We start from the raw sequence: 27926 nt of genomic DNA on the forward strand, positions 1-27926 counted from the left end.
TTTTAGTTTCGTCAACTGTTTCCTGGGCTGTGCAAAAGCTTTTAAGTTTAATTAGGTTCAATGGATTTCTTATAACAAATATGCTGAAGACTTGAAATCAAAATGCAAATTCAGAGACAATACCATATGCCCTCTGAAATGATGTTTTTGGGAAATAACTCAGCACTTCTTTTGGGTGCAAGCATAACTCCGTAAAGGTAAACATCTGGAATTTTTACACTGCAAACATTAAAGAAGTTCCATCCTTAGTCAAGAATTCAGATGTTCTGGATTGATCTGCTATTTGTAATTAATTTGCTGGTCCTAGTGTGAATACAATACACTTGAACTAAATTTCATTAAATTTCCATCAGATTTAGATAGAATTTCATTTTTCTCTTTCTTTTAGGTAAGTACCCAGAGAAGTAAGAAAACATTTTCTCTCTGGGATTATGCTTGGAATATGCAACAGAAATGTCAGAGTAAGTACAAAATGTGAATGTGCATTTGCTGCATATGAATATAGGGAGAATTCTACTTTTAAAAAAATATACCAATTATCAACTTCTCTAAGTGCAAAGCGATTATTTGCTTTATAAGTTATTTTTTCTGCACAATAGTGACAGCCCACTGATTACGGGACTAAGACAAAGGAAACTTAAAGCAAAACTACTAGGAGGCATAATCCACTAATACTTGCTCAAAAACAAAAATTACTTGAATTATTATGCAAATCAAAAGAAAAATAAGGACTAAAGGTAAAAAATGTCAAACATTCAAATGTATTTTCAGTGAGGCACTTCTATCAAAGCCACCTCTAACCTTTCTTTAACTGGATTGTGTTTGGTTTTGTTTCCCCCACAGGATAAAGAAGAAAACCACTAGAGTTTCTCTGACCATCAGTTCCCCTGTTAATGAAACCTCCAATATCAGATCAAGTTATTCTACCTTAGTTCAACCACTGTGTATTGACCCCCAGAGGGTAGGTTCAGTTTTAAAAGCTTTCTGAGGGGTTCCAGTAATGGAGACACAGGCCCAGAGAGGAAGGAATCAATGCAACTTTCTTGAAAAGCACACATAGGGAGAGCCTCCAGCTGCATGACCTCAGAAAGAACAAGAGAGAAATCTATGGGTCTCAAAAATAACTCCACGGTAGTTCTGTGGGTTGGCCATTTGTCTGTGTGCCAGGCCGTAAGGGACAGTTGGTTTCTAGGAGCTCAGTCCCATAATAGAATATTCCAACTATCCAAGGAATGAATTCCCTTTTAATTAAAAAAAGGGGGAAATGCTTTTTCAAAAATCTAAAAGATACAACAAGAACAACTGTATGGAGAAAGGAAAAAAATCTAATCAGTAAAATTTAGAAGTTATTTAAACCTTTAATACACAGTCTCTAAATACTCATTTCTCAAATGTAATCTCCCAGTGTTGTATTTCACCGTCTCAGCTAATGGAATGCTGGAGGAGAGAGAAAAAAGGGTGGCATTGGAGCAGACATCCAAACTGACATTTAAATTAGGAGCATCATCCTTTTCAGAAAGTAAACTTAGGGTGTGGTCGGTAACAGCTAAAAATGATCCAGTTAGTCCATGCCCACCATGCACCTAGGTTTTGGGGCCTTGACAATATGGATGATAGTGTCTCTTCTATTTCTTAAACCAGATGCAGAGTCCCTGCAGCAGCCTGTCGGGATCCACTTGTGTAGTAGCCCCTGTGTTTACCAAGGTAACCTATCCACACTGCATGACGCAGTTTGGATTTTATAGATAAATTGTGGGGATTATCAAAGGTGAAAGAAGAAGGAAAGAAAACTAGAAAAGGACCTCAGAGATTATAATTATTTTATATATGAGAAAACTGAGTCCCAGAAAGCATAAAATTATTGTTCAGTGTCACAGAGCAACTCATGGTTTATCCTACGCTCTTTAGATTTTTGCTCTGTGCCAGTCCTCCAGCTCTGGAAGGAAATGCTTAGACTGTCCTTTCCAAGCAGACAATGCTCTGCCTGACCTCAAGATTCATCAGATTCTCTTAACTGGCCATAAGATGCCCTTCTGAAATAGTCAACAAGCAAAGCCATATCTACTTCCTGCTTGGGTCACAGTCAGAGATCAGGATTGAGAAACCTCCTCTATCACTCACTGGAAACAGCAGGATTCAGTCAGTTAGGTCAAACCAAGCAAAGATTGATATCTTCTCTGGGCTCTCTGTTCCAAACCTAACAGAACTGAAACTATTGCCATTGCTGGCCCAAGGTATGAGAAGCATGGCAGGGACTTAACCAGATACAGGATGGGAGACACAGAAAACAATGTCATTAAGAGTAAGGAACACTACTATCAATTCTGGAAGTCCACTTTCAGCAGATGCCACCAGGCACAAGCGTCTATTATTTCCACAAGTCTCCTGCTGCATTCCTTCCCTGTAATATGCAGCCCTGGGCATCAGGCTCAAGGGTGGGGTTGGTGGTCATTATGTCTTAACTAGGTCTCACCTGATAGAAGGGCCTCTGATCCTCTCTCTCTCTGGTCTGAGGACCAAGTTATAATCTGAAATGTAATTCTAGATTCTAGAGGACCCTGGAGCTAAGAATAGGAGAGGAGAGAGATTAGGATTTAAATTTAAGGGGTAAATTTACAACAAATGCCACTCGTTCATATGCATTATGAGACTATACTAGCTTGTTAATAAACACTTCTTATATATATATAACTCTTCATTCTTTAAAGAAAGTTTTCAGATTATTTCTCTGAAATGAGCCTCAAAACCTCAAGTTGGCTGAGCATTTTACTAGCCCTATTTCACAGACAAAGAACATGAGTTCTACAAAGGTTAAGAGTCTTCCAAGTTCCTATGATGAGCTTCAACCAACTAGTGGCAAAGTTGTGATTTTGGCCCAATTCCTCAAAGTCATGATTCAGAATCCTTAACAAATTACAATACTGCCCATGCTGCTTGACCAATAATAAAGATTAAATCTGTGACTTCACAGGTACTCAATAAAATAACACAACAAAGTGAAGACTTTTCAAGTAACTGGTTTTCTATCTTGAAAAATGGCTCTTGGGGAAGTAAAGAGCCAACTTTCTCATTAAACTCCATGAAACTGAGATAAAAACTTATACCTGACTGTAAAGCACACTATAAAGCACAAAAGATGCCCAGCAAGCTCCTTATTTTGATTAAGGTACAGTCAGTAGTCAATAATTATGATGAAAAGCATGCACACTTACTGCAATTGGCACCCCAAATCACTGTATATGGTGAAACAGTTTCTTCGATTCTGTGAATTCTGTGTTTATTCTTCAGCAACTTCAAGACATCTCTACAACCAGAGGTCAGTGTGTCGTGTTTGAATGCCGAGTCCAGGCCACAGCCACAGTTCAAGTTCACTGGTACAGAGAGAAAGAGCAGATAGCAGACTCAGATGACTTCCGAATTCTGAGAAAAAGTACAGTGATAAGCTTTTGAATTTACTTTTCATTCTGATTAACCTTGAAATATAATTCATGTTTTAATGTTTAATAGCTGATTCGTTACAGGCTCAAATATTGCTACTGCTAAACAATTATTTCAAATCCAAATGATTCCTCAACATAAACAGCCAAAAAGGAAAAACAAAACAACTTTTGTTCTGATTAAACAATAGTTTTAATAGCTGTAAAAAGACTAGTTTGTTTTCAGAGATTAACCTTATCTTCCTAAACAGTTCTTAGTATACAAACAAGAAAAAAATGTGAGAATAAACGTATTTTTTAAAGAGCAAAACAAATGAAAACTGGTGCATAACTTTCTAAATACTTTATTGTGTAAGTTTCCTACCAAATAATTAATTTAGGGAAGGGTAACAAGTATGATGATCTACCTCATGCTAAACACTGAGTTTATACTTTATAAACAATTTCTCATTTAATCTTCACATCAATATTTTGAGCTATGCGTTATCATCTGCATTTTATAAGCAAGAAAACTGAAATAAGAAATATTAAACACCTTGCTGAAGGTCACAAAGCTAGTAAATGCTGCAGCCAAGGTTCAAGCCAAGGTATTTCTTGCATCAAGTGAAGAAACTATACTCACTTAAATATTAATTCAAAACAAGTGAACATTTGCACATCACATTTAGGAAGAAACACCTCTACTACACAACATGGTATTTCTCTTAAAAATAACATTTATTGCATTTTCTGAACCTAAAGTAATACATATTTATTATAATAAATCTAGAAAAATATAAAATGTACAAGAAGGGCTTCCCTGGTGGCGCAGTGGTTGAGAGTCTGCCTGCCGATACAAGGGACACGGGCTCGTGCCCCGGTCCGGGAAGATCCCACATGCCGCGGAGCGGCTAGGCCCGTGAGCCATGGCCGCTGAGCCTGCGCGACTGGAGCCTGTGCTCCGCAACAGGAGAGGCCACAACAGTGAAAGGCCCGCGTACCACAAAAAAAAAAAAAAAAGTACAAGAAATTTAAAGTTACATTCTTACCACCCAGAGAAAACTATTAACCTTTTGTGTAGTTTTCTACAGTAGTACTACAGTATTTTTATGATGTAATATTCAACTTTATTTTAATTAGAAAGAGTAAAAGAAAAGGATTTTCTCAGGAGAAAATGGCCACCTCAGGATTAGTGTTTCAGCAACAGTTCACATTCAGAGAAGAGATATATCTGGTCTCACTTCCTATTAGAAATGAAGAACTAAAGGCCAGAGAAGTAAAGTAATTTTCAAAAAGTCACAGAGCAATCTAGTGGTAGAACATGGCTAAAATACAGTTTTTTTTTCTAGCACCTTGCCAAGTATTCATTCCATTATGTACCTTTTCTGAGTTTCTAGAGAATTTACAGCCTGTGACTCAAGATTTCAGTCAACATTGTATTTGCTTCAAGTTATTTCACACATGGCTCCTTCTCCCAACTAAATTGTCATCATTTAAATTCTCTCTCTATTCTTTTTTTTTATCTTTCAGAAGCTTGTTTATCATCCATTCCTGGTAAGCACAATTTTTCAACATCTTGATAATAAATAATTAAACCAAATTTAGCATCAGAAGACTTTGGCTCCTAAGCCACTTTTGCCTTCAGGAGCAGTTTTGAGGCTACCCTATGCCAACTCTTGAACTGATACAACAGAAGAAGCAAGATAACTGGGATCTATCAGTGTATTTATTTGTTTATTCATTCATTCAACATGTATTTACTAGACACAGGCTATGTCCTGTTCTGTTCTTCACACTGAGGAGTCCCTGCCCTCACAGGGCACAAATTCTTCCTCTAATTCCATTTGGGATATTATTTGTGCCTCATGAGCAACATACAGAGGCAGTAAGGAGGTGTCCTGACATCATACATCCACATTGTTGACTGTCCAAGAAGTATGTGTGGTGCCCATCACACAGTGGCCATCACTGTCTAACTACCATGGCAATAATAATTTTTAGGTCAGTTCAGGAAATCTTTCTATAGGACCTTTATGCTAAGCACTAAAGCTACTGAAATCTAGAATTCAAGAGATAAAGTATAATCCCTGCTTTTAAGAAACTCACAGTCTAGTAGAGAAAACAGATGTGTCTAAGAAGTAGGTGTTAGGGACCAGGATGGGATTATTTTAGGCTGTATTTTTAAGATTTATCTTCATGAGCCCACTCAAAGACAAAAAAACTAATCAGATGGATTTTTTTAAATCTTAGGAATACAGTATTTATTCCTAGTATGTACTCTCCTTGACATCCTCCCACACTGTTTGTTAACTTGAGGGATCCAAATACTCTGGTCAAGTTGACTCTCTCCCCTTTCCAGAGGAAGTGTGCACCTTAATTATCGCAGAAGCATTTCCTGAAGATTCTGGGGAATTCAAGTGCATTGCAGAAAATGAGGCTGGGACTGTAGTCTCCACAGCAAGACTCTTTGTTTCTCCAGGTAACTCCTCAGGATCACCCTGCTCAAATTCAGCCCTGAGCCAAGAGGAAGATTCTGTTTCTATCTGAACTGGTGACTAATTATATTTTTCAGAAGGAAAAGAAGTAGAGAAATCAGAGAGTTCTCCAAAGTCACTCATGAGGACATTTTCTCCAAAACTGGCCTCCTTTCCCTGGAGCAGTGAGAGCTACACAAAGGGCAAAAATCCAGACAATACTCCAATAAGCCTTATGCCAACTATTCCTGAAACAGCCAGTCACCATGAACATGAGATCCAGGTTCCAAAGGAGGATTTCTGTACCATCAATGAAAATTCCTCTGAGCTACAACCACAATGGTAAGGGCAGACAGACCTAACATTCACTCATTCAACAAATGTTCTTGGCTCTATATATAGAACAGTGAACATGACAAAGCTCCTGCCCTCAGTGAGCTTGCATTCTGAGATGACTCGCTTTACCTGTGTCATTTCTCCGTTGCCCTCCATCATGCATTTCACCAGGGCCGAAATAGTAAGTCATGTGCTTAGATCCACATTTAAGGGTTTGGTACAGAAACTTAGTAAAAAAAAAAAAAAAACACCAACAATGTTGAAATGGCAAAAGATTCTGAAGAATGGGATCTTTTCCCAAAACAGAATTCTATGTCCTATCTCAATACAAATTGGTAAAACATTTTGTGATACAGGTTTCTTCACGGTTAGTCTTAGAATACAGACACAATTGTCCTTGCATTTAGAGGACAAACTGTAAATGGAAAGATAATTCAGTAAGCAAATTTGCCAACCAGGCTAGGTTTAAAAACAACATAATCCACCACCATTCCCAGCCCCCAAAGACAAACCTCAAACGAAAATATTGATTTTTAAAAAACCTAAAAATTGATACTTGGAGATTCCAAGTCATTGGAGGGACTTCCCTGGTGGTCTATTGGCTAAGACTCTGCATTCCCAATGCAGGGGGCCCGGGTTCAATCTCTGGTCAGGGAACTAGATCTCACATGCCGCAACTAAGAGTTCGCATGCCGCAACTAAAGATTCCACATGCCACAACTAAAAGATTCCCGCATGCCGCAAGTAAAAGATCCCGCGTGCCGCAACTAAGACCCAGCGCTGCCAAATAAACAAACAAATAAATAAACATTTCTCTTTTTTTAAGTTATTGAAGACTAACAGACCTGGAACAGTGCGTGAAGTACATAGTAGGAATTCAATAAATAGTAGCTATTACTTCACTGCATTGTTCTTTTATCGAGATCAGTGTTATCTCCAATAACAGCCTATGACTGTGATTTCTCAGTTGGTCTCCTGGAATCCCTTTAGTTTATAGGATCACTAGTCACCTGGGCAGTAGCACCCCTATAAAGATTCCTCATGGGATCAAGGAAGAATGGGTGTGTGGAAAAATAAATAAGACTGCAATTTATTGAACAAACATCTATTAAGCACATTGTATGTGTTTTGTCAGTTTCTGTGCCTTGGGAAAATAGCCAATACTCATATCCAAAATTTTTCTCCGTGAGTACCTGTGTTTATCAGTGAGCCTTTAGGAGTTAAAAAGGCCTTGAATTTATAATATAATATCTTTCATATGAGACTACAAACCATTTGTGGGGACACTTATCGGGCAAAAGTTCCATGAACGTTAACAAGTTTTTTACTGAATGTCTACCATGAGCTAAATTGTCCTAGACAAGATATATAAGCAATAAAGAATCCCTCCCTCAGAAAAAAAACTTAACCTAGTTGAGAAGATACATTATACCACATAATAGTCCACTGTATGATTTCCTGTTTCATTTGCGTCTCTCAGCAACCCTGATTTAGGTTAGTAAAACTGACACTATCTTTGTTTTTTCAGTTAATTATTAAAGCTCAGAGAGTTGAAGCAACTTGTCTAAGGTTACACAGCAAGTATGTAGTAGAGTGGGCACTCACACTCAGGTCTCCAAAATAGATAATAAAAAGGTTAATGTGTCTAGAAAGCTGTAGAAGATCAACCAAATTAATGTTATCATTTTTACTGTTTGACTCCAAACCCAGTGTCCATTATTATTTCTTGCTTGAGAAGCATAAGATTGAGTCAACTACTACAATGGGACTCCCTTTTGCTATAGGTCTATGCAGAACTTCAGTAATCATAGTGATTAATGCATAACCTGAAAATGAATAAAACATTCATTTTTTTAGTCCTTTCATCTTCAATATGACACTTTCCTTCTCAGTTGAGACAGCAGAAATTAGCCTCATCACACACATCTGACCTCTGATTTTAGAAGCAGCTCACAGCACCATTTTTACAATCGCATATATACTTCACATTTTAAAAAACAACATGGGATGAATGAGTGACAGTTAAACAGCTACCCTTCCACTGATGATGAGACAAGAAGGAATTCCCTGGACATGCAGCAAGAAACATTTCAATAGGAAACATGTGAGACAGTAGGGAGTTACCTACATCTTGTGAGGCATTAGAATGATTTACCAGAGGCCCTTACTGATAATTTAGAGATAGAAATGGAAAAGGCTGTCTCTGGGGCTTCCCTGGTGGCGCAGTGGTTGAGAGTCCGCCTGCCGATGCAGGGGACACGGTTTCATGCCCCGGTCTGGGAAGATCCCACATGCCGTAGAGCAGCTAGGCCCGTGAGCCATGGCCGCGGAGCCTGCGTGTCCGGAGCCTGCGCGTCCGGAGCCTGTGCTCCGCAATGGGAGAGGCCACAACAGTGAGAGGCCCGTGTACCGCAAAAAAAAAAAAAGTATGCCTCTGGGGGGCAGGCTGGAATATGGTCCACCCACATGACATCTTAATATTTTCGTTCAGTTTTAGGATGATTTTTCTCAAATAAGCAACTAAACCATTCAAATAGCCATATTTGTGAGAAAACATAAAACACCACTCAAAAAAGCAAACCAAATATTAAAAAGTAGAAAAACAGATTCATGGTAAATTACTGAATACAGACCCTTATTCAGGGTCTGTATTCATTTTGAGAATGGTGTTACAAGTGATCTTACTTACCTTTCCTAAACTATCCCTTGATCCCCTAATTGTAGCAAGAACCTTAGCCTAGATGTACCATGGGGCTACCACACTGTAACAAACGTACCTTACAGAAGTCTAGGGAAAAGAAGAGGCAAAGCTTAAAGGATAGAGAGTAAATAAAACTAAAATTCTTCCTCAACTATGGAACATTTAGAATTGCCCTAGGCAAAATTGGGGATTTCAGTTTGTCCTGAGCATCTTCCCTACTTGGCTGGTAGGGTGTATCTCAATCAAACCCTGTTCTTGGGAAAAACTAAATATCAGTCACATACACCACATTTAAAGTGCTCAGAATAGGGCCATACTCAAAGTAAATGCTATATGTATCAGTTATTCTTGTTATTTTTATTGTCACTTGCACTTACATTTTAGGTCTCTCTAATTTAGATTGAAAGGCTTTGTCCCTATTAATGGAATCTGAAATATCAGTGAGCAGATGTGGAGAAATATTTTGGGTGATTCCTGAAATAAGACTTTGTAAGCGAATGCCTACTCAACAAGTCTAGTATGCTTTTTCTACTAAGTAATGGCTGTGTGCCCAGGTGGCAGTTATCAAACTTTCTCTGAACACCAAAGGAAGGTACACCTACATGGTCAGCTGTGAAGAATTTTAAACAGCTCACATGTGCTCAAACATCTATTTGTTGGATCCTAACGTACATGATAATGACAACAAGACTGGAGTACGCATGAGGGAGGGGAATAAACAGATATGCTTTAAGCAATAATACCATACCAAAGTTAAAGCCACTAAATAGGGATAATTCCACCTGATTAGCCTGATCCTCATGCCACCTACCCCTCTTCACCACCTCTTGTCGATCTGAAGGTTTCTTCCTCTGTAATTATTTACTTCCCTGCACAAAAATGGAAACTTAAATGCTAAGATGGTCTCCTTGATGAAAGGAGAAAGGAAGCTGTGTAACTGTAAGGAGTAAGGGAAATAAAGAGAGCTAACAATACAGAGCCCTAACTGTAAACACTGCTCGTTTGGTAGTTTCTGAAGTGTTTCAAACTCTTTTAGAATGAAAGTATAAAGTCAAGGAGGCATATGCTATACAGATTCAGAGAACTTGCTAAAGAAACCAAATCACATTTTTCCACTTCCCCACCTTCCCAGTGACATAACACCATCATCCTGCTCTCCTGCCTTTGCCCAGACACACTCCCTCTCTTGAAACAAACTGCTTGAACCCCACTCCATTCCCCCTCCCATTTGGCAAGAGAAAAAAAAAAGGCCTTCAGATGAACAACTATCCAATACAAATAAATTTGGAGCCCATCCATCACTGGTCTTATTTCTGGAGAAGTCTTAGCAGTTAGAATGTCAGTCTTAGAATACTACTTCCCTTTTAGTCCTTTCTTCAACAGGGAAGATCAAAGCCCCCACCACAAAAAAGAAAATAAGTTTTCTTTATATTTTTTCTCCCATTTCCCAATTCTTTGCTCTTCCCCCTATATGAGCTTGCTAAAGCTCATAGTCAAAGCTCACATCTAAAATAAAGAGGCTTGCAAGAGAAGCTCATGTAATCCCACTCCTTAAATATCACTAAGACATCTGAGATATTGTTTAGATTGTGGACTCTTACTTTGACATGCCAGCATAGGTAGATGGACAGGCAAGCACATCAGATGTCACTGTTTGGCAGCTGATAAAAGTCAGTGGTGCTATAATACTAAGCACAGAGCCACTAGATTAGTCTGTGAGGGAAGGGGATGCCTCTTCCTTCCCTTTAGTAGTAGGTTAAACCGAGCAGGCACTCTCTGGAACTCGGGTAAGTCCCTTCTTTATTCCTGCTTCAGTTTGGGGTTTTGTTTTTGTTTTTTGTCCAAATCAGAACAGTATGTAAAAGGTGGTCTTCAGATAAAAAGTTCAAAAGCCACAAGATCATAATGGCATTATACAAGATTTGAAAAGAATGTAACTGGTTCATTCCAGTGAAATTGAAAGGCATTACAGAAAGGGTAAAAGGAAAAATAGTTGTGTGTCATTATTTTTAAATCATCATTTTTCTTTGAAAAGGAACACTTGAACTAACTGTAATTGTGGTACTGTCCTACAGCTTCAAAATATCCTCAGGTTTTTGTGTAAGTCTGTGCTATATTAGACATGAGGGGGAAAGTCAAGATTTTTCTAAATAGGAGACTTAATAGTACTTTATTCATAAAATCTTTGAAATTTATTTAACATTATTTGGAATAAAATGACACTGTCATATAATAGAAGGCATTATAGAATTGAATTGTTGAACAGTAACTACTACAAACATGAAGAAAAACCTTTCAGAGTTACCTGTGTGAACATCTGTGTAAAATTTTGTTGAGACATGAATAAAATGAAACTTTTGAAAGAACATATTTTTAATTGAATTTTTTTTAAATAACAGTAATTGTTAACTATGTAGGCTGATACCAAAATGTTCAAGATAGTTGACCTTCTAAAAATATATGTAAAGAAAAATAGGGATATTTCTGGAAAATATCTACTGGCTAATTGTTAAACAGTTTATTCCTTCCTTGGTATTTGAAATTAATCTGAATGATTTGCCTGCCCAAAAAGGAATTTAAAACCAAACACTGGATTCAATTCTGCAATGGAAAAAATAAACCCATAACTATAAAACTACTTGCCTTGAAATAGAGTCTCTTTTCGTTTTTTTTAGAGTATCTAATTAAAGCCTCCTTCTGAATGTTATTCTCCAATAATTTAAAGGCCTAATATAGTTAATTACTAAAATGCACTCTAGTTGAATGTGCTTGTATTCATAAACTCAAAATTAAGAAATGTATGACTTTTTAAGTGCCTTTTTCAATAGAATCTTTCTCTTGGCTGTTTAGTTGCATTTTTGTTCTTTCCTAAAACTGCTAATTTTAATATAACTCTAAACTACATGCACAACCTGAGGATCAAGTTATTTGGTTTAGAAGTTTTTCATTAAAAATGATACTTTCTTCAAGAGAGGAAACTGAATAATTATAAGACTATGCTTCAATGATGACAAACAATTTGGTTAATTTTATTAGTTAAAAGTTTGATTTATCATTACCTCAGAGTTGATTTATATTATATGAAACTAAATGTATTTTGAACTAAATTACTTGATATTTTAAATAAAGACAGAATCAGTATTACAACAATTTATGGCGCTAGTTTTTGTGTGTAAAGACTATACACAGTCCTGCCCAGATTTACCTTACTAATGGAAGAAATCAGAAGCAAATATAATTCTCTCACTTCGCTATATAGTAGAAACTAACACAACATTGTAAAACAACTATGCCCCAATTAAAACAAAAAAGAAGCAAATATAATTCTTTAAGGTTGATTATAGTGACACATGATTTATCAAAGGAAAAATGGGGAACCACTGTCGGAAGTCAGGAGTGCCAATGCAGAGCTAAGTAAGAAAAATGGCACCCTTCTCTTCTTGGGAAACTATAGGCTAGCTTCACAGTTGCCTTACTTCCCTTCTGTACATCCTGTTTGCCATTTCAAAAGGAAAAATAATATAGGAACTAAAGCAATTTCAAAATTAGTCTAAAATACATATTAAACATGTAAAAATAATTTAAAGTGAAACTAAATATCTAAGAGACCATCAAGACCAATAACTAGATAATACAATCTAAAAATAACAAAAAATTACAAAGGGCTCTGGAATACTGTCAGTTACATATATTATATACACACACAGAGACACACGAATATAGTCACTCCTTAATATCATCTAGTTTGGTACTATGGTCAATTGGGAATCAAAGGGAGAAAAAGAAGCAGTGAATTATAAGGTAAAACAAAATCCACTCAAGGTTGACAACAGTGAAGAACAGATGTTTGCTCTACTTTGTGAAACTGTAAAAGGGTGAAGGAGCAAATATGGACAGTAATGTTCTTTACCAAAGAAGCACATTGCTCCCCTTGATTCACCACATCATTCATCACAGATCACCAGGGCATGAATTAACTGGAGTATCAGAAGAGCTGTTCATCAGTTTTGATGAGCAAGGGGAAGAATTCAGACTGAATAGAAGCTGACATGTTATATATTTACCTGCTAATAATTTTTTTTTTTTTTTTTTTTTTTGCGATACGCGGGCCTCTCACTGCTGTGGCCTCTCCCGTTGTGGAGCACAGGCTCCGGACGCGCAGGCTCAGCGGCCATGGCTCACGGGCCCAGCCGCTGCCGCGGCATGTGGGATCTTCCCGGACCGGGACACGAACCCATGTCCCCTGCATCGGCAGGCGGACTCCCAACCACTGCGCCACCAGGGAAGCCCCCTGCTAATAATTTTAAATCATTAACTCTCTGTGGTTAATGAAACTGTAGCCTCTGGGCAAAAGCTAAACATGAAACCATAAAACTATCACACTGAGCAACATCACAGGTTTTCTTTTCATAAATAACCATTTGGCAAACTTAAACTTTTCCTACATCTTGAAGGCCCTGGGCGTGCTTTAAGAATCACCCAGAGGCAAACAAACACTAATGAATTCTTTTTTCTTATTCTCAAGGGGGAAAGTCACTTGTGCAAAGACAACAGATAAAGGAATGGGAAGTCTAGAAGCCAGGAAAGTTCCACCTTGAAGTGACTTTGAAAGCACATAAGCTTTAAAAAAACAAGCAAAAAAACAAAGCACAAAAACTCTTAAAGATCTTAAACAGTACTGATTTTTATGCAAATACTGTAACTGAATCATCTTCTTCTTTTGAAGGAACAATATTCTTCAAGAGAAGGCCACTCTATCAAAGCCAGGAGCACAGTATTCCCAGGATCTCAACAACGAGGTGCAGACGAAGGTTGCTTCTGATTCACTGCAACCTTGTATAATTCCAGGCTTGCAGCCCCAGATTCGGGACCCCACCCTTCCAGGAGCAAATCATTATAAGTTGCCTTCAACTTCCATAAACCAGCTAAGCATGTTTAACTACGAACGTCCAAAACACTTCATCCAATCCCAAAACCCATGTGGCTCCAGACTGCAGCCTCCTGGACCGGAAACCTCCAGCTACTCTAGCCAGACCAAACAGTCTTCTATTATAATCCAGCCCCGCCAGTGCAAAGAGCAAAGATTTTCTGCCTCCTCAACAGTGAGCTCTCACATCACTATGTCCTCCTCTGCTTTCCCTGGTTCTCCTCAGCAGCTTGCTGGCTCCAACCCAGGCCAAAGGGTTACAGCCACTTATAACCAGTCCCCAGCCAACTTCCTCAGCTCCATATTACCATCACAGCCTGATTACAATAGCAGTAACATCCCTTCCACTGTGGACTCCAAGTAAGTGAATTTTTAAAATATATATAGAGAGACAGACAGACAGACAGAACTGTGTATACCGTGAGCTTGTATCTGGGGGAGAAGGGGAGATAGGTTATGTACGTCATTCTTCACTATCTAAAAAGTCAATGTGACATCACAGTCTCATTCCATACTTCTCCTAGAACACCTTAAAACAGGGTACTGGCAATAAGTCATCTGACCCATTCTCCAGTGTCCAGGTTGAGCTGAACCCAAATCACCTATTACAAAACACAATTACTTACCTACTATTTTCCATCTTCAAAAAAAATATTTTTAACATACCCAGGAACAGTGAACTATTCCCCCACCTCTAAGTTACATTCCTCATGCTGTAAATTTAATTGCTCTGGTTCTGAGCTTAGCTGAGGTGAACACCTGTCTGCTCTTCTTCAGATAGGATTTCCTCTCACATAAGCAGAGGCTATTAAGTTTCTCCTCAGTCTTAGTCTTTTCTTCCTATCCATTTTCCCCTCTGATCCTGAACAACCACTTGGCTAAAAAGAAAATATGGGATTCAAACACTGAAGTATATGAATTTTCCCTATGATCAGAAGGAAGGACTGAATAGGTAAAGGCTCATGATCTTAAGGTTTCCTCTGGTAATTAAAACTACACTTTGTTCAAATTGGTTAGACCAACCTAAATACAGGGAAGAATACCTGAAGCCTTATGCAAGCATGTACTATTTCCACAGCCCTAAAACTGTCCTAGGAGAACCTGATATGAAGAAGGACAAAGTGGTTGTGCTTTTTTTAAAACATGAACTGAATACTTTGTGCTTATGCAAACTCTGGGCTATCAGTTTTCCTATTCCTTGGCTGGCTAGAACATCAGAGAATTAATCAGAGGCATCTGAAAAACTGTGTGATGGAATATATTTTGTTGGTTACAGACTTATCAACAGATTTGCTGAAATTCTTGCTAATTTCTCTCAGTTTTCTCTAGAGGCTAATTTTTCTAGAGATTCCTATTTTTGGTGACAACTCTGGAAACCTAGGTGAACTCACCAGAGCAATTCAACTTGCAAAGAAACCTTTTCAATATTTTTAAAAATAAAAATGAGGAAAGCCAAAAACATTCGTTAGAATCCTATAGATACTAGGTTGAACCATTTGAAATGGCTGATAGTTAAAAATTTTTGACTGACAAAAAAGGCATTCTCATAGGTTTGGCCTAATGATTTTAAAAGATGCCTTCAAGAGTTAAGAGCCCGCTCTTTCTCTTCTATCTCAAATTCCCATTATACCCATTATCACATATTGTAGATTTTTCTTACTTATATTTTACCCATATAATCTTTTTCCATCTAGCTTTCAATTATTTACAAATTTCTTGTATAAGCATGTTTAAATCTAAAATAACTCTTTCTCACTAAAATACTTTTCTTAGTAAAGGCTCTAATCCTATTCCAAATTCCTGCCCAGAAAAGAAAGCCACCAAATAAATACTAGTGAGCCTCAACCATGTACCTAGCTCTCTGCACAGAACTAAGAGAGGAAGGAAGGAAAAAACAGAGAGGATAAGAAATAAAGCACAGAAGGACCCCAAACCAGAGATCAAAGATCCAGCTTTAGCTGCTCCATTTTCAGCAACCATAGATAACTCTTTTAATCTTCCCACAGCCACTTGATACCAGTTCAGTGTCCAGCTGCACAGGTGGAAAGCTCTGGCGCTTTGAACATTTGTGCACAACTCCCTCATTTTTACGATGGGCTGAAGTTTGCCCTGTCTTCTATAATAATCCCTTGGATTCTGACCTAGAGAAGTCTGAAAGCTTTTTTTAGCTTTTCATCAGTAGAAAACCCTTAAGCAAATGTTTTATTCAGTTTATCAAACCACAGACTAGAAATTCAGGGGAACTCTTTAACTATTCCTTTCAAAAAGCTTGCTGTGTGACATTCCTCAAGTTTTCCTTACCTGCTCAGTGATTCAGTTTTCTGATCTGTAATAAAAGTAAGGATTTAGGTGATTAATGATAGGGGGAGAAAAAAAAACTATAAAGCATTGTGCAAGTATAATAGTAGTTTCTAATTATGAACAGATATCAAGTCCTAACACTTAAACCATCTAAACTGGTAATAATGCAGATATTCAGTAAATAAAAAGGTGACTGAGATTACATATATATCAGTGATTCTCAGGCTTGGTTTTGATAGTCCTTCAGGATTTCTCAGATATATTACATCATATTATGACTGTCTGACAAAAGAATTATTTAATGCTAATTCACTTTAACCAAACACATATGACTGTTTTTTTTTTTTAGCTGGAAAAACAAAAAAACAAATGGGCTATTCTAACTTCATACAGTTGGAGACATAGTAGATCTATAAAACCAAAGAAATTTTACCACTTTGGCCTGGGAATTCAATCTTAAAACAAAACAAAAACATCTCACTATTTATTTAAACACTTGGTTTGACTATTTGCTTCACTGAACAAATCAGATACAGACAATCCTGAATATCTGAAATACAAGGAGGGAAAATGTATATAATCAACTTTCAATACAGAGCATCTTGAACATAATGGAAAATATTCATTCACTGAACTGATAGTGAGTATTCCCTCACTATTTTGCAGGCTTTGTGTTAGTGGATACAAATAATACAACGGTGAGTAACAAAACATCTTTTTTTTCTTCAGTGTATTTACAATCTAGAGATTACTAACCAAGACCCCAAAGCCTGCAAAAATTAAAACTCTGGCTCCACTCAGAGGAAATGCATTTCCACTTAGCTTACAAGTTCTTTTAATGATGCTTGCGAATTTTTGAACAGGGGCATGTCAGAGAACAGACCAAGGCTGCCTCATCTGGGTATCTGGATTTATTATGATAATGGTAAAGTATTCATTGAGGGCAGTGGCCAGTTTTCCCACATTAAATAGATATAAGCTAGCACCTTCAGAGCCCTAAATAAATAAACTAGGTAAAATCTGAATAAACCCTGTGAAAAGTGTGAGCTACCTAACAGATCTAAAAATATAGGACTCCCTAAATACCACCCCTGTCCTCTATCAGAATCAGCAGGGGAACACCAGGAGGGGGCAAGGACATCTTGGAAGAAAATTTAGGGTTGGAATTTGAAATAAGGATTTAAACCAAACTCTTCAACTGCCAATCAAATTTGCTTTTTTTCCCCCCAAAACTCCTTTTTTTCTCAGTTTACATTTCTTTCTCCTTCCTCCTCTAATCATCCCTTTCTCTAAAAATCACTTATGCAATGTTGAAGAAACTGTTATTACTGTACAAGTCGTTATATAGTGCCATACTTGGATTGTCTAGAATATGAATAGGAAGTAGAAATTAAAATGTAAACTGTAGACGCCATTCAAAGCAAGAGAATATTCACTAAATACCAGTGGTTATGCTGATAAATGTTTAACAATCAGCTCTGGAGGAAAGAGCCATGGTTTGTGGTATTTACCAATTTCCCTGGTGTAGATACTCCCACCACCACCAATTTCAAACTTGCAGCATGAGATCACAGTGAGCTGGGAAGAGACACTAAAAATCAGTTCTCTTGAGCCCGTATGAGTCAGCTCCAGCACATCGCTGCTTACTATCCACCCATAAATCAAACTAAGGAAATTCAGTTGGAATATTGGAAGAACTCTCAAGCTGCCAGTAACTAGGCTTACTCTCACTTCTTTAGGGAAGATCTTCAAGGAAGGACATTCTCCTTATGTCTAATCTAAATTGCTCCTCCTGCTACTTAATTTTCATTTGCCAAGATGAAAAGAAACAAAAACAAAAACAAAAAACAGCTAGTAACCATTCTTATAAAATCCTTCTTGACTGTTATTAGGGCAATTGGTGTTTTAATAACACCAGCAGTACTAAATGGTAAATTCAACCTACCTAAACGTGACTGACAAAATGATGCCAATTCTATTTTACATACCACACCTTACTTTAAAGATCTTCTTTTTAAGAAATCTTTTTTTCTTTTTAAAGCTATCAACAACCCTCAGTTGGCCAACCTGTAAATGCTAAGCCATCCCAAAATGCAAATGCTAAGCCCACACCAAGGACTCCTGACCATGAAATACAAGGATCAAAAGAAGCTCTGATTCAAGATTTGGAGAGAAAGCTAAAATGCAAGGACAACCTTCTTCATAATGGAAACCAAGTGAGCAAGATGTCTATTTTGTATTAAAAAAAAAAAAAGCCAATAAAACTATAAAATCTAATCTCAATAAGAATGTTGTTTCTGTCTCACAGATCTATGTCCATATAATCAGCAAGGGAGAGGAGTATCTAAAAAAAGGGAATATTTGGATCCTATTCTGTATTTCTCTGCATGAAATCCCCTCTAGGAGTTCAGTAGTAAAAGAATGAAGCAAATGAAAAAAAAAAAAAAAAAACCCAATCTGAATGATTCAATTTTGTTTTAAGCATTACCATAAAAATATGTCTGATGACCAAATAACTAATGGGAAATGCTGTCAACCTGACTTCTCCATGTACTTTGGTATATATTATTGATGGAAAAATAGCTATAATTCTTATTATACACGTTGTATTAGTCACTGATCTCTGAAAGAGTACTACTATATGCCTTTAATCCAAATACACCTAACATACGAGTTGCACTACTCTTAACCAGAAATTAGTAAATCAAATATAGTGCTCACTCAATATAAGTTATTTCTGAATCTAAGGACATACTGTACTATATTCAAAGACAGAGCCAACAGGTACATGCAGAACAAGGAGGAAGACAAAGAATTTCCCTTTATTGGGGAGAGAGAGCCTTATTTAAGGGTGATTATGCTTGCCTTTACTAGGAGAAGAAAGAAAACAGAGATGAATATTACAGATGAGGGAAGTGGCACTAGAACGAAAGGAAAATGCTTTGAATGAAAGAAAATGTTTTTTTATAAACATAGTATCTATCATTCAATAGGCATAACTATACTTCTTTGGTATAATTCTTGGTAGTTTTAAGGTAAAGCTATACAAATAACTTTTATTAAATCTCATTACTATCTCCTTTATGATTTATTTCTTTAAAGCGGCTAACATATGAGGAGAAGATGGCTCGCAGATTACTAGGACCACAGAATGCAGCTGCTGTGTTTCAAGCTCAAAATGACAGTGAGGCACAAGATCCAGCACAGGTAAATTAAAATAATCTTTATCTAACTGGAGCACTTTTCTTTTGTGTGATTTTTAAATATCTGCTTTTCTAAATGCTTATAAATAGCATTTGAAGCAAAAGTCAATTACTTCCATACTCCATTACATATAAAAAGTAGAGGCCATGATGGGTTGAATATATACACAAAAATTTTTAATTTTACCCCATTTTCTGGTGGTTCTAGTATCTGCATATGAAATGTTATAAAGTCAAAACACCAGAAGACTAATGGTGTCACTTTTCATCTGGACATTTAGGGGTCAGTTAAACCGAGGACTCTCCCTACAATGTCTACATGGACAGAAAATTTATGAGTTGTAAATCTTTCACAGGACAAAAGTTAAAACTCTAAACCAAAGTAATTATAACCTTTTCTCATAAGCTGTTTATCATTTCAATGTTTTAAAATAAACTCATGTACTAATGAAACATCCAATTTCTTCTGTCATGTGCCTGTATCTTAAAATGATTCTTATTAAAAACAAAACAAAATAAACAACAAAAACCTTATGAGTAATGGCTCCAGGATTAACAACAGCATCCTTTCCAAGGGATTAACTTTATCCAGAACATAAAGTGAATATCCCACAGGCGTGTTCCTGATCAACTTCATTTTAACAAGTTAACCTCAAAGAGAAGTGTACAGCTGGAGAGGCAAAATGAACTGTTATTGCTCTTCTATCTTCCTTCTGTAGTTACCTCTCATTCCTTCCTAAAAACTCCACAAGAAACTGGAAGCCAAACCGAGCTTTCAAGAATTCCAACCTTCTACAGTATAGGAAGATGAAAATAAAACTTTTGTTTCTGTTAAATGTGACTAGATCTACTGAAAAGGATAGAGCAGGGTCTAGCACAGCAAGTAACTAGAACCTGAGAACAGAACTTAAATCTCTTTCGGCTACTGAGGAGTTCACACACTCATTTATTCAACTAATTTATATGAAGTACCTACTGTGTGTTGGGCTCTGGAGTTGGTACAGGAGATTACAGCAAGAATAAGACACAAATATATCTCTATTAGAAGAAATAACCCAAAGTAACATTAGATTGATGATGGTTTATGTTATAAATTCACAGTGTATGATTTCAAGGTCAAGGGTGTATTGTTTTTCTCATTCATTCTTTAAAAACTTTAAAATGAAGGTGAAGGTACCAAGAAAAGAGATAGCAGCAAAACATATTATGAAATCAGAAAAGAAAAATCTTATGTTTTTTGGTACACTTCAAACAGTCTACTTAAATAATACAAAATGTCATCAAATTACATATAACTGAAATATCACACCTATGAATATGAATACATACGTGTTCAAACCACTACAGGAAAAGGTCAAAAACTTAATTTAGATATTATGAGTTTAAGTGGATTATTCTTATTTTTTACCAAAAAATTCACTGATCTTTTGACATTTGGCTTAGAGAAACTCAAAGCCCAGCCAAAAATTATTACAGAGTTGTAAGAATTTTGTTTTAGAATGACAAAATACATTAAAGTTCATCCCAAAATAAATTATTTGTACTGATCTGCTATGTTGTTTTTCATATATTTGGGTAAGGACTATATTTTCTACTTCTTTGTATCTCTCACTATACCAAGCACAATGAAATATACGGAATAGGCACTAAATATTTAATCAGTTAATTCTATTATAAATTCATCAATTCCTGATTTTATCCTCAAATATGAATAATTTTCTGGTGCTCAGATGTAAATTCTAAAAGATAACTGCTTAAATTAAATACACCCTTATTAGGCAGGAAGTAAGTAATGTTGTTTTTCAAAGGCTTTTCATAACTCTACACATAGCTTCCACAGTGTCCATCAGGATTTTGTACCATGAGCTAAAAAGAAAAGTATTTTCCAGTCTAATATGTGTTTACTGCTGTTGGTGCCACTTATGAGCAGTAGGCATAATACCCTGTATCTACTGCCAACACAAATGACTTCATGACTATTCCTGTTTTACCAAAGGACAATCTGTACTATGTGCTCCCATTTCAAATACACCAGGGGGACTCCTCATCCTTTGTCATAAAATCGTCATCTAAAAAACGAACCACCACCAATTCAAAGTCTAGTTAATTTTCATAAATCGTATCTATTGAATAGTCTTAATTCTGGGGATTTCTTGCTAGAGCATTAGAAGGTTAGTGTACTATATTTTAAATGCTTAACAGCTAAATATATAGAACTATCCATGACAGTACAAATACAGCCACAACAGAAATGTTCTTTTCAACTACGACTACTAAATTCTGCTTCATTTCAAGCTAACAACAGCATGTTAACATTATCACTTTGTTTTAACTTCAAGCAGCACAATTCAGAACATGCACGACTGCAACTTCCTACATCACAAGTAAGGTAAAAAAAATTTTTTTTTAATTTTAAAGAAATATACATTTTGCTACCTAAAATGTTTGCAGCTTTAAAAAAATATAATATTTACAAAGCCCTCAAGCTTCTTACATACTTCTTATACAAAGCAATGTGACCAGAGGGGATAACAGGTTGGAAGGGATAAATCAGGAGTTTGGGATTAACAGATACACGCTACTATGTGTAAAATAGATAAACAACAAGGACCTACCATATAGCACAGGGAACTATTTTCAATGTCTTATAATAACCTATAATGGAAAAGAATCTGAAGAATCTACATATATTTAATATATATGTTATATATATATAACTGAATCACTTTATTGTACACCTGAAGCTAACACAACATTGTAAATTAACTATACTGCAATAAAAAAATATGGTTACAAAAAAAGAAAATAATGTTTATACTGCTTTAGAACCAATTGAAAAAAAACAATGTGAATTTTCTAATGTCAAAGATGACAATAAAAATTTTTATCTGTTAATTATCACAACTATCTCAGAGGAAACTGTTTTTAATGTTTTGGTGAAATAAGCCAGGACCATGTTTCCATGCTAAACAACTTTTTCATAACAATGGAAACCTGATTCTAATTATACAATCTTTGCATGTGACTAGAATTGTCCATGGGGTACTCTGCATTTTAATAGATCAGTTTCTTCATCAATTCATGGCACTGAAAAAAGAAACAAAGATGTATAATTTGTATCAGGTGTTTCTAAATTGCTACCACTTCTAATAGTCATCAAATATGCCACAGCTAAATACAGCTCTGCAGCCTCTCTCCATTGTTACTACACTATCAGATCAAACAGCATAGACTTTAGGGTTTCAAATTTGATGGCTAAACTATATTTGCATGAAAGGAAGAGCAATGACGACTCTTCTGCATAGTGATTATTAAAATATTTTTGTAGAAGTAGATCATCTTCAAGGGGAGATGTGAATGATCAGGATGCAATCCAGGAGAAATTTTACCCGCCTCGTTTCATTCAAGTGCCAGAGAACATGTCAATTGAAGAAGGAAGATTCTGCAGAATGGACTTCAAAGTAAGAGAAAAGTGGAGAAAAATTAACAATGGGATACTAAGTTTTGAAAAATGTCCTCCTCCTCTTCATAGCTTTCTACACAGCTTGACAAGAAATATGTATAATAGATAAGAACACAAACTCTGGAGCTAAGTTTACTTGGGTTAGAATCCTGGCCCTGCCACTTTACAGCTGTGTAACCTGAGACAAGTCACTTAACAACTTTATGCTTTTGTTTCTCTGGGAATAACAAATATATCTACCTCATAAAGCTGTGTGAGGATTAACTAAGTAAACAGGTATAAGGTACTCAAAATAGTGCCTACCACCTAATACTCTATATAAATGAAGCTTTCATAGCAATAGGATTTCTAAAGTAGAATGCCTCTTTAAAGAAATTCAAGTCACCCTGCTCTCTCTTGGCCTAGAAGAATTCTTCAGGCTAAAATAACTTATTAGAAAGGCCTACATTTTTATTATCCTCATTTTGGAGAACTTTTTCTTATAAATGTTTTTTCAGATTCCTTATGAATGAAAGTCAGTGTATGGATTTAATTGTCAAGACTTACGAAAACACTTAACAAAATGCCATTTATACACCAGAACTACAGCTCAAGAACACTCAGTTTTGGAAAGGTTATTTGGAAAGGTTATCAGCAAGTCTCATATATATGGGCCTCTGGGACTTCATTCACACTTGCCATTAGCCAGAAAAGCCATATGACTTCCATATTCCTTGTGGAGACCAATATAAGATAACTTAACGTCCTTAATATAGTAATTAAGAGATCTTTAGGAGCCTGAGGTTGTTTATAAAAGAGCTAGATGTGTTTTCAGATAGTATGAAAATACTGTATTAATTTCAAGTGTTATAGTTTTTACTATTTTGTTAAAAATTATTGAAAGAAAATATCTTTTAAGCTCTTGTTTTGCATTTTCAATCACAAACCCACTCAGATACTGAACTGTTAAAATTCATAAATGGACAAATGGGTCCCAGTGATCTATAATTTAAAATTCTATCTCCTTGTGTTTTCATTTCTAGGTTAGTGGACTACCAGCTCCTGATGTGTCATGGTATCTAAATGGACAACCAGTTCAATCAGATGATTTTCACAAAATGATAGTGTCTGAAAAGGGTTTTCATTCACTCATCTTCGAAGTGGTCAGAGCTTCAGATGCAGGGGCTTATACATGTGTTGCCAAGAACAGAGCAGGAGAAGCCACCTTTACTGTGCAGCTGGACGTCCTGGGTAAGCTTTCAAAGAGATCCTACAGAGCTCCTTAAAATTTTGTAGAATCAAATAAGAAAGTGTTAAAAAAGAAAAACCCCAAGGACTTTCTATTTAAGGTTAATGTCTATACTATACAACCCAGTAGAACACGAATTTTTATGTAAAAGCCACGGTGGGCAGGGGTTAGTGCTCTTGAGCGAAACTCAGTGAAACTAGAATGACAGATCTACCACTAAAGCTTTTCTGGAAGAGAAATAAAGGTAAAATTTCAGACAGACCAAAGAAGGTAGTATATATTCTAGATACATTTCTAGATGTACAGTAGATGTACAGTATTTGTAGATATGATTAAAGGGTCTTAATATGAAAATTTTTAGTCTAATCATTTATCTGGTCTACAGTCTAAAATAATCAATCTGACTCACATTTTCACAGAATTGCTATAATCACACATAGTTTAAAACTGAAGGGTAAATGTCAACTTTTAGCCTTAGACTATGCACTGTTTACCAGGAAACTAGTCTCTATGACAACAAAAACATGCTTACTTGCTTTAGAAAACAAGTATGGTAAAACTCATATCTCAAATTTGTCTTTAGTAGGGCAGTTCTCATAAAACTAATGTCCTGTCTTAAAATATTACAATTCAAGTGCTCTAAATATATCACATTTGCAATGACTTAAGCCACAATATACTGCATAAGCGATATTTTGCTATAATTCACTGCTTATTATATAAAAACTTAATCAAGTTCAAGGATGGGCAATCTTGAGTTTGTATTCTACCCAGATGAATGAAAAATCTTTAAGATTATTCTATGATATAATAAGGGCCCTCAGACTAAGGGAAAAACTAGTGATCTGGGAATTTATACACACACACACACACACAAAATCCAAGTGATTAAGCTTACAGCAAATCCTTTCTGTGCCAATAGCTCCAAAAATACTATAATGTTAGAGCTGAAAAAGACTTTAACAGGCATCCGTCCAATCTCCTCCTTACTCCTTCAGAAAAGTTAGGGTTATAGTATTATAGTATCAGTTCCTCTTTTCCCTCAGGTATTTGAAGAAAACTAAAGACATAATTATTATTGGCATTTGTATATTATTTTACAGTTTACAAAGTGCGTCTTCATTCATTATCGCAATTGATCCTCACAATAATTTTGTGCTTTGGTGGGCAGAGCAGTAACTATTTCTTGGGTATCATTTTACAACAGATAAAATTTAGCCTCAGAGAAACTAAACAAAATTTTCCCCAATGTGGCATGACTGGTGGGGCAAACAGAATTCAAACCCAAGTTGCTGGTACTCTTTCCACCACTCATGCTGCCTCTCTATAGCTGAGATGATCTCAACTTGACTTAAATTCTTCCAATGAAACATGATTATAAATTCAACGCATCATTACATTACTGTTTTAGAACTATAAATAGTATACAATACACAACAGTATTGCATATTATTTTAACTACAGCTGAAACATAAAGCTTCCAATCCTGTCGTTAGTACTTTTTTAAACTTTTATATCAGCATACAAAATTCATAATACTTTGGTTTGACTTAATATTGTTTATAATATTTCAAATACATGATTTTTTTATTAATATGTAGCAAAAGAACATAGAAGAGCACCAATGTTCATCTACAAACCACAGAGTAAAAAAGTTTTTGAGGGAGACTCAGTGAAGCTAGAATGCCAAATCTCAGCTATACCACCACCTAAGCTTTTCTGGAAAAGAAATAATGAAATGGTACAATTCAACACTGATCGAATAAGGTAGGATAAGTATTTCTAGACTTAACTATACTGTACTTGGGTGAATCCAGTTATACTTTGAAATGTATTATAAATGGCATGCATCTGTGACCTCAATTTGTCTAATTTTAAAAACATATAGATGAAACTAACACAATATTGTAAATCAACTATACTTCAACTTTTAAAATATATATATATAGAAATATAATAAGCCTCATTAAGCCAGATCCCACTAATCAGAAATTTAAGGGATAAAGTAGGCTAGGATTTACCTTTTTACTAACAATAAAAGAAGATGGCTCAAGGAAATATGATACAAACAAGACTGGGGGGGGATGTTTAATTCAAAAAAACCCATAGCTATTTGGCAATGACTAGCTACAGACTCAGAATTTCCAAATGCTTTTTTTCTTCCTATTAGTCTGACTCTGTAGGTCACAGGCATCATAAATAAATTCTCACAGGAAAACTAATTCCTTTACTTTCAATTTTTGTTTCTTTCCAGTTTATATCATGATAACTCTGGAAGAGTTACTTTACTGATAAAAGATGTAAACAAGAAAGACGCTGGGTGGTATACTGTGTCTGCAGTTAATGAAGCTGGAGTGACCACATGTAACACGAGATTAGATGTTACAGGTATCTCACGCTGTTATACAGTGCTATGTCAAGTGTTATAAAGAACTTAACTGGAAAGATTTAATAAGAAACATAAATTCAAGCATAGCATAAATTCTGAAGGATTCTCCCCATACATAATCAGTTTTGATTTTTTTTTCTCTCCCTGTCCGATAATGACTACCTAGTGCAACCCATTTGTTTAGGACAAGTTTTCTAAATTAACGTTTATTTGATCCATTTCAGCCCGTCCAAACCAAACTCCTCCAGCTCCTAAGCAGTTACGTGTCCGACCAACTTTCAGCAAATATTTAGCACTTAACGGGAAAGGTTTGGATGTGAAACAAGCTTTTAACCCTGAAGGAGAGTTTCAGCGTCTGGCAGCTCAATCTGGACTCTATGAAAGTGAAGAACTTTAATAACTCTACCAACATTGGAAAACACAACAACTACACTATTAGCAATATATTCAATTAAATGTTTGAAATAAATCCATAGCTGTATTAACAGATTATGGTTTTAATTAGGTAATACAACTAATATATATTTATAATGCGTTTATCCTTTGACTCTTGCACATTCTGTTTACCTCTCTGGTTTGTGAAGCCTACAGAAAATCTGGGTTTGTAATTGTAGATGAAGATCTTAAAAAATGTGGGATTTTAATATTTAAGTCATACACATTTTACAACTACAGTTTAGAAATGAATATCAACGTTTTAAACACATCTAGTGAGTAATAAGATTTACTGGTACTGCTTTCTAAATACTGTTTTACCCGTTTTCTCTGATAGGAATACTAACATGGTATAGATTATCTGAGTGTTCCTTAGTTTTATGTCAAAAGAGAATAAAATTTCAAATATTTAAAACAGACTGTCTTATCTTCACAAAAGTCTAGATCTTTAAGATAAAACTGCTGGTTTGTACCTATTAAGCGACACACAGCAAAACCTATGAATAACAAGTTCCAAGAGACCAACAATATTATACTCTAGAACAGCCTGTCTTGGTGAAGCTCACTTACAGCTAATTTCTCCAGAGAGGGAACTAGACTTTTTACGGTTTGCACTTCGAAGGCAACCAGAATAACTTAAACCATGACAGAATCTCTCCTGAAATTGTGATTTTGTTTTAACCAAATAGGTTTCTAATGCTTTAAGATCTTTGAGTCTACTGAGCTCAATGGATTAAGAATAGACTGCAGAGTCATCTACCTAATTCTTATATTTAATGTAAATTTGAATACCTGTATTTTGGGCTTTTTTCCTGAACATTTCTAGTTCAGATAACCTACTACTTTAGAAAACAATTTTGCCAGCCTCTGAGAGTCCAAGTACAGGAAAGGGCAAATCCTTGTATTAAACTATTCTTAAGCTAGGCCAGTAGCCCTTTCTTCTCAGGTCTCATCTCCACTGGCTGCTGGCCTTTCGCTACACCTCTCCTATTCGTTTTATCATTGGTAGTCTTTGACCCTCGCTGCTATGTGGCCTAGTTTTCCTTTTTACCT

At 36.0% G+C, this 27926-nt stretch overlaps 1 protein-coding gene across 1 annotated transcript; it reads left to right on the forward strand.

Annotated features, from left to right (window-relative positions):
• The first annotated feature begins 10637 nt into the window (after window positions 1-10637).
• MYOT (myotilin) lies at window positions 10638-27290 on the forward strand. Its single transcript, XM_065874258.1, has 10 exons — window positions 10638-10714; window positions 13654-14214; window positions 18197-18371; window positions 19258-19362; window positions 21698-21747; window positions 22687-22819; window positions 23844-24051; window positions 25651-25816; window positions 26304-26437; window positions 26663-27290. The coding sequence occupies exons 2-10, from the start codon at window positions 13859-13861 to the stop codon at window positions 26833-26835; spliced, it is 1500 nt and encodes a 499-aa protein (XP_065730330.1). The 5' UTR covers window positions 10638-10714; window positions 13654-13858; the 3' UTR covers window positions 26836-27290.
• The last annotated feature ends 636 nt before the right edge of the window (window positions 27291-27926 follow it).

Source organism: Phocoena phocoena, chromosome 3 (genome assembly GCF_963924675.1).
Source record: "Phocoena phocoena chromosome 3, mPhoPho1.1, whole genome shotgun sequence".
In the NCBI taxonomy this organism is placed as follows: Eukaryota; Metazoa; Chordata; class Mammalia; order Artiodactyla; family Phocoenidae; genus Phocoena; species Phocoena phocoena.

Excerpts from the sequence above, each read along its gene's own strand:
- MYOT (XM_065874258.1), top strand. The coding sequence starts at position 13,859 with ATGTTTAACTACGAACGTCCAAAACACTTCATCCAATCCCAAAACCCA. Across the intron at positions 21,748-22,686 it reads CTTCCTACATCACAAGTAAG|AAGTAGATCATCTTCAAGGG; the intron begins GTAAAAAAAATT and ends ATATTTTTGTAG. Across the intron at positions 24,052-25,650 it reads TGTGCAGCTGGACGTCCTGG|CAAAAGAACATAGAAGAGCA; the intron begins GTAAGCTTTCAA and ends ATTAATATGTAG.